The following is an 11,399-nucleotide window of genomic DNA, read 5'->3' on the forward strand; positions in this document are numbered from 1 at the left end:
AAACCAAATATTTTTGAGACTTTTACTCAAGTTGTATTTTAATAGGTGACTCTCCCTTTTACTTCAGTCATTTTCTATTTAGGTATCTTTACTTTTACTCAAGTATGACAATTGGGTACTTTTTCCTTCATTGTCCCTACGTTCTGAAAATAGTTCTGAACATGAATGTGGTCAATGCATGAAATGAACCCTCTCATAGCCACGCCTTGAATCTGCACGCCCCCGCCAATAAACCAATCAGAGCTTAGTCAAAAACTACGCAACAGCATGGATAGACACTAGAAAGCAGCTATAGGGAGTGGTGAAAATAAAATAAAAACGAACAATGCTTTTGCACAAAAAAACATATATTTGAAGTTCATAGTAATTTCTTCCCACTATCATATACATTTGGTTCCAGACATACCATTAACATTTTCTTTTATACTAAATGTGGATCAAGGTCCATTTGCCACACTGGCGACAGAACCTAACCATTCCTGACCAACTTTACGCAGGTGCCTGTGTTAACGTTTGTCCTCCTCTACCTTGTTAATTTGGAAAGGACTACGGAGGCCTGGGTCACGGATCTCCAGCATTGTAAAATTACAGGTCAGTCTATGTATTGAAGTTAGCCAACATATTTGGGACATTGAAGAAACAGTAAGGGGCGGCAGGGTAGCCTAGTGGTTAGACTAGTAACCGGAAGGTTGCAAGTTCAAACCCCCGAGCTGACAAGGTACAAATCTGTCGTTCTGCCCCGGAACAGGCAGTTAACCCACTGTTCCCAGGCCGTCAGTGAAAATAAGAATTTGTTCTTAATTGACTTGCCTGGTAAAATAAAAAGTTTTGTGCTCGTGTCAAGTAAATAAACTCGATACTATGCTTTTACAGCTTGATACTAGAGCAAGACTGACTTTCAAGCTGGTCTATTTAACGTAAGCCTTCTAATAGTATTAATTGATCTGCCTGCAGAAGACATTTTAACCTCAACTATAACGTGGCCAACAGACGTTGAGGTGTGTTAATAGCTGACAAGTTTCAGTTGCCTCCATATCGAGATTTTTCTAGCTAGCTACTGTATAAATAGTTGGGATAGCTACTAGCTGGTGCTAATGTTATCTTGTGAAACCACTTGTCTGCCAACCACCACATCTCTCTCAACATTCTCTAAACTAATCACGACTCATTTCTCCTCTCAAACTATCATATGCAACTACGTGAGTTCAATTTGATAGTTGCTTTCTCCACCGGCTCTCTCAAATTACATGTTTGTTAAAAGTTATAACCTATTATGTCTTTGAAATGACAACTATTTGAGTTTGTTGCATTGTTTTATGGATGATTTTCTTCTAAAACGTTTTTCTCTCATATATATCTAGCTACTCATCATGGCACTGAGAAGCGCGGTGTGCCGTCTGCTGGTCAACCCCCAGAGATGTGCCATCATTTCAGCTTCAAGATCACAGGGATCAGCAGCGCCTGCACAAAAGGGTATACCATTACTCAATAATGACCTTGACATCATGAGAACACAATGCTAACAGTTTTACAAAGCCATTCATACAATCATCATGCCTCTATTTGTCAGGGGACGTACACAATCTGTGTCCTTTTCACAGATTCAGAGACAGCTAGTGAGAAGAAAGCTAAAGCACGTATGTTGATATCAACTCCTTTCAGATAAATCATACATATATTGCCCTTTTATTATTTTTGGTGTCTGATGACTATTCAGTTGTGCTTCTCTGCTCTATGATCCTTCTCTACTGAACCACCAGCCAAGGTTCAGTTTAACTGGCGGGATGGCCTGGAGCTGGAGGGTCAGCTGACTGAGGACGAGATCATGATCCGAGACTCGTTCCGGGATTACTGTCAGGACAAACTCATGCCCCGCATTCTGATGGCCAACAGAAACGAAGGTGGGTCTGACTTTTGAGACATACCATCATTCAGGCAGAGCCCATTGAGCTATTGATGCCAATAACCTAGGAAGGAACCCTTAAGGATCAGTTTTGCCCTGAGTTGGAATGTCAATATTCTGAATTTCGTCAGCTATGCAAACCATGTCAACATAACATGCTGCCTGTTTTGTCTTAGTGTTCCATTGAGACATTGTGTCAGAGATGGGGGAGCTGGGTGTCCTGGGCCCAACCATTAAAGGTGAGTCAATACCTTTGCTATCTTGAGGGTGGCTTTGCTGATATCATGGACAGTAATGGTTTGAGAATATTCCAAGATTTGAAATGCATACACATTACCAGGTAAATAATTGTTTCTATATTTACAACTTAGGTCAGCTATGCTGGCCTATGGACTCCCTTGGGAAACCCAACTACCAAACCTTCCAATTATGGGATTTATAAATAAATTATCTGGGCTCTCGAAAGGACTCATATCTATAATATATAAGCAACTTTTGGAAAGCTCATTCTAAGCTAGCTATTAAAACAGTTTGGTTCACAGATCTTGTTGAATCTGAACAACCCTTTAACTGGAACAGAATATGGAAAACAATGTCATCCTGTAATCCAAACCATTAATTTATACATTTTTAAGTTTGTTCACAGACTGTATTTAACACCAAGGAAATGTTTTATGATGAAATTGGCCCCAACTCCATATGCTGTGGGAGTGCCCTGCAGTTAAATGCTTCTGGGGCAAAGGTACAAGTGCGATGTGCATGAATGTAAATATTCAATGTTTGATGATAGCTCCTTGAATCTCTCAATCAATCAGAGATGATTACTGGCTCGTAGATGGTAATCACCTCACTCTCTCCCAATTCGCCAGTGGATGCAGTTACTGTTAGAAGTTATAACATTATAATTATCGACAGCGAGAATGAATGGTGCTACTCAAGGAACAATTGAGGCTTGGACAAATATACTTGACTCTGTAAACTGGTGAGTGGGATGGGAAGGGGTGGGAAACATGGTTGGCTGTTTTTTTTATCACTTAAACTCTGTATTTCTTACAGTTTTCTTATTTTCATTTGAGTTTCAGCCTACTGGCACATGTTTTATAAACTTGTAATTTGTAAACGATAATGTTCCTGTAAACTCACCGGGGGTTATATCATTCTCTGAAAGCTTTTGGTCATTTGGATCACAAAATGTTAAAGGCTATTTGTTTTTCAGAATCAACTATATGTGTGATGCCAGAAGCATTTAAATATAGATAATGTAAATTAGATAATTGGATGTAGATTCACTTAATTTCCTTTTAATGTAGGCCTACTGTTTGTTTGGAGGTTATTGCCTATAATGTGTTCTCTCTCCCTCCACACTTTGACCAGGCTATGGCTGTGCTGGGACGAGCTATGTGGCCTACGGTTTGATCGCAAGGGAAGTGGAGAGGGTGGACAGCGGCTACCGCTCTGTCATGAGTGTGCAGTCCTCCTTGGTCATGCACCCTATCTACGTGTACGGTACCGAAGAGCAGAAGGAGAAGTGGCTGCCCAGGCTGGGTAAGGAGGAGAGGACAACCACATCCCTTAGGCCTCATCTTAAATGACGCACAATCCTGTTTATATCTGGGTGTATTTGTCCTGTAAAGCGTCCTCTACCTCCCAGCTCGCGGAGATATCCTGGGCTGTTTTGGGTTGACTGAGCCCAACCACGGCAGTGACCTCAGTGGCATGGAGACCCGGGCTAAGTTCAACCCCTCCAGCCGCACCTTCACTCTCACTGGTTCCAAGACCTGGTGAGTAGGACTGGGAGACTGTAGTTCACTACATAGTAGTGCTAGGGGGAATAAATCAATACAGTTACATGTCGCAATATTATGCTATTTTTCATCTCCATCTTCTTTTTAAATAGTGAACCAACAAGTCTTCAGCACTTATTGACTGATCAAAACTAATTTTCTCATGCTCTCTTGTCTCTCTGTAGCAGACAAATAGTGAGCGATATGTTTGGAACATAAAATTGCAATAAAATCGCAGTATTGAATTGCAATACATATCGTATCGGCACCTAAGTATCGTGATAATAGCGTAGCGGGAGGTCCCTTGCAATTCCCAGCCCTACTACATAGTGAGGGAAATAGTTCATCACCCCATGAGCATGAGGACTTCAGGACTGACTGGACAGAGATGTGTGTAGCTGGATAGCAGGCATTAGGAGAACCTGGATGGTTTGATGTGATATACTCAGGGTTTTGAGTTTGAGCCCATGCAAGAACCTTGGAATTGCTTCCTTTAAATAGCCAATGGATCATAAAACAGAACAAACGCCTACAGACCACAAACATTGATGAAAGCTACCTTTGTCTTAACACCTTGGAATGCATTCCTCTACTGATTGAAAAGGCTACCTATTCATGAAACATCAAGAATAGGCTACTTCCAAAATTTCTGAAGAATAGGAATATGTGCTTTCTATTATACAGAAATCGGAATTAGAGTTTTTGTATTTGTTAGAGCAATTTTTTAAATGTATTTTTCAAATAATAAACCCAAGATCCAAGTGGTTTAGCGCTTATGTAAATTGTAAACAACATTCCACTCTGTATACTTGTCCACAGGGTGGTGCTGTTCACAAATATATTCATGCTAGGTGCATGAATATTAGGTTCCCCTCAGTTCCCCTTTACTCGGGTTTCACAGAGTGTTATGATTCTGAACTGAGAGACGTCAGCAGTGACTGAACTGGACTTTGTGGTTGAATACTTAACCATTGAGTGCATTGGCCCTCACATTTCGTAAGCTTAACACTGAATAAATACATATTAATTGGTAACCTGGGCCTGTAGTTCATGTTTTATATATTTGATGTAACACTGTTTCTTCTGGGGAAATGCAGCTTCAACAACTTCAAATCAAATGTATTTATATAGCCCTTTGTACATCAGCTGATATCTCAAAGTGCTGTACAGAAACCCAGCCTAAAACCCCAAACAATAAGCAATGCAGGTGTTGAAGCACGTTGGCTTGGAAAAACTCCCTAGAAAGTTAAAAATCTAGGAAGAAACCTATAGAGGAACCAGGCTATGAGGGGTGGCCAGTCCTCTTCTGGCTGTGCCGGGTGGAGATTATAACAGAACATGGCCAAGATGTTCAAATGTTCATAAATGACGAGCACGGTCAAATAATAGGTCTGGGGTAGGTAGCGCGTCCGGTGAACAGGTCAGGATTCCATAGCCGCAGGCAGAACAGTTGAAACTGGACCAGCAGCACGGCCAGGTGGACTGGGGACAGCAAGGAGTCATCATGCATGCCAGGTAGTCCTGAGGCATGGTCCTACGGCTCAGGTCCTCAGAGAGAGAGAGAATTAGAGAGAGCATACTTAAATTCACACATGACACCGGATAAGACAGGAGAAGAACTCCAAACTGACCCTAGCCTCCGACACAAACTACTGCAGCATAAATACTGGAGGCTGAGACAGGAGGGGTCAGGAGACACTGTGGCCCCATCCGATGACACCCCGGACAGGGCCAAACAAGAAGGATATAACCCCACCCACTTTGCCAAAGCACAGCCCCCACACCACTAGAGGGATATCTTCAACCACCAACTTACCATCATGAGACAAGGACGAGTATAGCCCACAAAGATCTCCGCCACGGCACAACCCAAGGGGGGGTGCCAACCCAGACAGGAAGATCACATCAGTGACTCAACCCACTCAAGTGACGCACCCCTCCTGGGGACGGCATGAAAGAGCACCAGTAAGCCAGTGACTCAGCCCCTGTAATAGGGTTAGAGGCAGAGAATCCCAGTGGAAAGAGGGGAACCGGCCAGGCAGAGACAGCAAGGACGGTTCGATTGGCTTCATCCTGGAGCGAACTTCAACCAAATACTTAGTTTGACATTGAGTATGTGGTTCTGCTCAATTCTACCATCACGTCTTGTGAAACTTGCACAAACATATCCTCATATAGCCCTAGAAACCAGGCTCACTCTGTAGCATACTGATAAAATGGCTCCTCCCTAAATGAAAATGCCTTTCCTCATCTCCTTCACCTTCGTCAGGATCACCAACTCCCCTGTGGCGGACATCGCTGTGGTTGGGCCAAGTGTGACGATGGGAAGATGAGTGGCTTCATCCTGGAGCGCGGTATGAAGGGCTTCACCACACCCAAGATCGAGGGCAAGTTTTCCCTGAGGGCATCTGCCACTGGCATGATCATCATGGATGAGGTGGAGGTTCCTGAGGAGAACCTGCTGCCCAAAGTCTCTGGCATGGGGGTAAGTAGAGGCCAGGATACCATTGTCATGTACTGACTTTTATGTGGATGGCCAGACTTTCTTATAGTGCTGTTTTAATCTTGTTGGTATAAATGTTTTGTCTGTTCTCTTTGGCTCTAGGGTCCCTTTGGTTGCATGAACAATGCCCGGTATGGCATCGCCTGGGGTTCACTAGGTGCTGCAGAGTTCTGCTTCCACGCGGCTCGTCGGTACACACTAGACAGGTGAGGATTCTGAGGCTACTATTGGTATGAGATGTTGCTTTGGATGAGCAGGACCGAGCAAAAGTCTGTAGCTCTTGAATCTTATTTTGGTTTCTCAGCTTTTCTGAGTGAATTTAAGATGTTCTGCTACTCATGATATTTGTTAATCTCAGAATCCAGTTTGGAGTACCCCTTGCCAGAAACCAGCTGATGCAGAAAAAGATGGCTGACATGTTGACAGAAATCACCATTGGCCTGCAGGCCTGTCTACAGCTGGGGAGACTCATCGATGCCAAAAAGTAAGCGGAAACTGGAAATGGGAACATAATTGTCTTGTAGTGTGACACCACTTTTTAACAAAGAACTACACACCATAGGGGAAGTACAATTTCTGGTTGTTTCAGAGTGAATAGAACCTGAGGAGGAGATTTAACTCATGTCTTCTTCTCTCCTCCCTCAGGGCAGACCCTGAGATTATTTCTATGCTAAAGAGGAACAGCTGTGGGAAGTCCCTGGACATCGCCCGGCAGGCCAGAGACATGCTCGGAGGAAACGCCATCTCTGACGAGTACCACATCATCCGCCATGTTATGAACCTGGAGACCGTCAACACATACGAAGGTGAGGAGAAAGAAGGCCATAACCAGGTCTAAGAGGATATGGAAGCAAAACTGTTTTATTATGGTATATTTCCTCACCAGTAGAGGTCAGTAATGTCATTTACAATTAATAAATGGATCAAATGGGAAAACCATTGCATTTTCCAAGATATTTTCAAGGGGAAAAAACTGTCTCCTTATATATTTGCTCAACTTCAACATCAGCACTGTTTAACTGTTCCACATGGTTCCTTATTCTTTGCCTTCCAGGTACCCATGACATCCATGCCCTGATCCTGGGCAGAGCCATCACTGGACTGCAGTCTTTCACTGTTAATACCTAACTGCCTGTTGCTAGTGCTCAAACAGACCACTAATAGAAACCTCAAGTCAATCTGTTCCTTAAACAAAGGACAAGTAGTTCTACACTGCTTTGATGGCTTGTCTTCTACAGAAACACTGACGCTAATGTTGCCTGCCTCTCTTGAGTTTGTAGAATATGGGCTGGTTTTCTGGACACAGATTAAGCTTGGTCCTGGACTAAAAAGCATGCTCAATGGAGCATTTCGATTGAAATAGCTTTTTAGAACAGGACTAGGCTTAGTATGTGTCTGGGAAACCAGTCCTAAATCTATATTTTATGCGAAAGACTTGCCTTTAAAACTTGACCTGGTCTATCATCGATCTCATGGACAATTCATGAGTGTAATTATTTCAATTTGAGAAAACAAAGCTATTTTTCTACTCTGTCATAAAACCCTAGTACTTACTGGTTAGTTTGGACAATTTCTGACTACAATGTTTTTGTAATAGTTTCTATACTGTGGATGTTAAGATGGTTCAGAATGAATCACTGTTTCCTCACAACATTTGTAGTAAAATAGTTGTTGGACAAACATTTTAAAATTAGGTCAAGATCCATACTTATGTCCTGAGTTTTTAGAACTGTGATGGTACTAATGACCAGTTATTGGTAATTGAATGCCAAATAAATGATACTACATTTACTGTTAGTTAAAAAAAAAAAAAGTTAAATCAATTGAAGTTAAGTAAATAAATGAAAACAGTTTATATAATCATGCCATTGCTTTTTTGTAATTGAATAGATGTATTTATGACCTACCATTTAGGCAGATCAGAGAGATTTGTATTTTGGGGTACAGGACAATGAATGCTGTTTGCACTTTATTATGTTTGCTCTCCTCAGAACTCAACCAGGTGTAAATGTTATGGATGGTTTGAATTGCACTGTCAAGGGTTAATTCAAGATTTTCACGAATAACGCTTGCAGTACTTTCATGGTCGTTGCAATTTCCTTTTGCTGGCAAAGTAAGTGTTGTAGTAATGCTCACTATCTAATGCTAAATTAGTCTCTTGTTTATAAATTAATTGTCATCAACAGGTGGCCCATTTAATCCAGAGTGGTTGGAGGAGTTTTGGATTACTCATCCTTCACTTCGTGGTAGTGTTTTGAATGTTCCTATTTGAAGTAACATGGCGTGTTTTATAAAGTGAATCAAAAAAGACGAGGGGGTTGGGATTATTCCATAAAGTGTATTTTGCATATGATATAGAAATTGTGCACCACTATTGAATTTTAAAAGCCTGTTACATTAAATGAAGTGCCCTTTTAATATAGACCACATGGAGAATTCAATAAATCTGATTTCTATTATGAATAAAGACTTGCTAAATTGACTAAATTCAGTATGTTGACATGCCCCTCTGTGCACTCTGACTTCTGAAAGATTTTAATGCACTTAACCTCAAGTTTTCACCGTCATTGTGAAGCTGTAGTTATTTTGTTGCTTTGACAAGGTAATTTGCAAATATTTATTTTGTGATTAATTTCTATACATTTTAACGTCAACACTTATGTGAACTGAACTCGTTTTCTCTATTGTTTCTAAACATTGAACATCTAATTGTCAAATCATAGTGTAAAAGCAGGTTCTACTCTTTTTGACCATTTTCTGGTGTTTAGTGATGGGAAACTGAGTGGATGGAGCATAACACGTCAACCCTGTTACCCATGGATAGACAGGCTAGAAATGTTTTAACAATTTAATTTGTTGGGTGAAGCTTGCATTCAATTGCCACTCTGCACACAACAAGCTTCCATTCCCCGTCACAAGGGGATTTATGGCAGCTTTAAGAAGTCGTCAACCCTGTTACTTTATTTGGCACTTACTATAGTAATTATTTTTATTTAACTTCTTTTGATAACTTTTTTAAACAAAGTTCTCTGCTCTTTAACAATGTTCTTTAAAAAAATATACCAAGTTACACTTCTCCAAATTCACTGAATTGGTGGACCGACCCATAGGCATTTAGGTGAATGTTTTGGATTCTAAACTGTGCACAGGCATATATTCTGGCCCATTTAAGTATGTTCTATAATGCTATTTGGTCATAGGTATGAAAAATATCCACACTAGTTATGTAATAAATAATTTAATAAACAAAAGCTTCTTCCAACACCTCAGTTTACAACCACTGTTTTATATCCTTTTAGACATATACCACAGTCAAATAAGGCATTGCTTTAATTATTCTAGACCTCCCAGAAGTCGGGATGCTGTAAGGCAGTTGAAATAAATTAACGGCTGGGTAGATGTCAGTTCTCAGCTGTCTGTTGCAGGCTGTTGTTGATGGCTGATAAGGTCTGACTGGCTCCCTGCAGCTCCATACTGAGCTGACTGCTCCTCTCCAGCACCTCAGACAGCTCTTGCAAATTGGCCTCCATCCCACGGCCATGCTCCTCATAGCTGCTGAACATCTGCTCCTTCACCTGCTGGCACACCTCACTCACCTGGGGAGGGACCCACATATGCATATACACACTAGTCACACTCCTTCACATAAACATTAAACTAGACTTGTAATCTCAATGCATTCTTTTTTAACTACAAATAAATATGACCATGTACTTTTTAATCAATAGTAGGACAGTGATACCTTATTCATTAACTTGTTCTCGAAGGTGGTCATGATTTCCTGGTCCATGGCTCGGCTCTGGTTTATTCTCTCTATCAGATCCTGGGCCTTCTTCCCTATCTCCTCTATCGTTGAACTGAGAACAGTCGTAGTCTCCTCACCTGGGAGCTGACTGGAAGTACTGTTGTGTACGTTACGTCTATTGGAGATGTTTGAAATGTCGATGCCGGAGTCCTCACTTCCATTAAAATTAAAAATAAACGTTAAATACTTAACAGAACATAATGAATAATGCTTTAAAACCAGTAACTCCATACCTTTGCTGTCCATGGCTTTCCTCCAGTGTCACAAATGAAAATGTCTCATCAGGGATGTCCTGGTCTGGCCCATGTCCTTGTTCAGGGTCCTAAGGATACAGGGACAAATGTCAATCAAACCATAACATTTTCTGATCCCCCCAGTATACATTGACAAAGTGTACAGTTGTCAAAACTAAGTGGCAAAGGATTCGCAGGTGCAAGATATCAGTCATTCAGAGTTGAGCTGGACAGTCTCATATTTTCCTTCATTTACCTTGGGTGATGAGGGATGATGACCCGGTTTTGGTGTAGACTGAAAGGTAGGGGCTGGCTTTCCAAAGAAGAGCTGGGACATTTTCTATGAGCAAAATGTTGCATAGGAAAAATAAATGCAACCGGTATGGAAGTTAGCTAATTCTGTAAGAACTCAACCAAAACCACTTTCTAACCTTCTCTGACTCAACTACTTTAACGTTAATAGTTACATTGGGCTATGCTGGCCAGCTAGCCTAGCTAGGCATAAAGCTAACCCCTCAGTCTGATCTGATCATGACAAAACCAAATAAGTTATCCAGTCTCGAGTTGTCAAGGGTAACTCATGTGGTAACCAAAATATTAGGAATATTTAGAGAAACTTCATTGGAAACAACAAAATACTGTTGCTGGCTACTTACCCCCCAAAAATAATATTCAGTTGGACTGTGTCATAAAAGTTTTCGTCAGAACTGTCTGGCCACCTCGAAAATTGCGCGCGAAAAACGGGTTCTGGGGGACACGTGCAGTGAACTGGTCCATTTTTCAACTTCGACTCCGAACAATACTGTATCATGCACCGACACGCATTTTGAATGATTGAATGCATATTATTGAAAATAATTATCAAAGAAACACATTTTATCATCAAACATATGACACATTCAAATGATTTGTTAAAACTGTGAGGCTGGAGTCCGGGCAAGACAGTGGGAGAAAAACATTTAGATAGAGCACCAGAGATTGGGTATTTTCAGGATGAACTTTGTGTGATCAAACAAATTTTAAAGTACATCCATCTGAGCTCAGCCATTGTGAAAAGTTTTTGATATCTGGGATTAGGCCTGAGGTAATGCCAGTGGGATTTAAACAGAAGTGATCAGCAAACTGGAAGAAAAGAAAAACAGAAAAAGAGAGGATGACAGGAAGAAGTTAA

General features: G+C 41.1%; 1 protein-coding gene and 1 pseudogene across 2 annotated transcripts; one reads left to right on the forward strand and one right to left on the reverse strand.

The window, feature by feature from the left end:
• The first annotated feature begins 270 nt into the window (after window positions 1-270).
• LOC124015291 lies at window positions 271-8,491 on the forward strand (annotated as a pseudogene).
• A 931-nt stretch (window positions 8,492-9,422) lies between these two features.
• syce2 (synaptonemal complex central element protein 2) lies at window positions 9,423-11,086 on the reverse strand. Of its 2 annotated transcripts, XM_046329924.1 has the most exons (5): window positions 10,885-11,086; window positions 10,485-10,568; window positions 10,229-10,317; window positions 9,933-10,149; window positions 9,423-9,786 (listed from the first exon to the last, which is right to left on the reverse strand). In XM_046329924.1, the coding sequence occupies exons 2-5, from the start codon at window positions 10,563-10,565 to the stop codon at window positions 9,592-9,594; spliced, it is 582 nt and encodes a 193-aa protein (XP_046185880.1). In that variant the 5' UTR covers window positions 10,566-10,568; window positions 10,885-11,086; the 3' UTR covers window positions 9,423-9,591. The 2 variants fall into 2 exon arrangements, with proteins under 2 accessions (XP_046185880.1, XP_046185879.1); XM_046329923.1 differs by having other exon boundaries at window positions 10,485-11,086.
• Window positions 11,087-11,399: the final 313 nt, after the last annotated feature.

The sequence above is a fragment of the Oncorhynchus gorbuscha genome, linkage group LG26 (genome assembly GCF_021184085.1).
Source record: "Oncorhynchus gorbuscha isolate QuinsamMale2020 ecotype Even-year linkage group LG26, OgorEven_v1.0, whole genome shotgun sequence".
In the NCBI taxonomy this organism is placed as follows: Eukaryota; Metazoa; Chordata; class Actinopteri; order Salmoniformes; family Salmonidae; genus Oncorhynchus; species Oncorhynchus gorbuscha.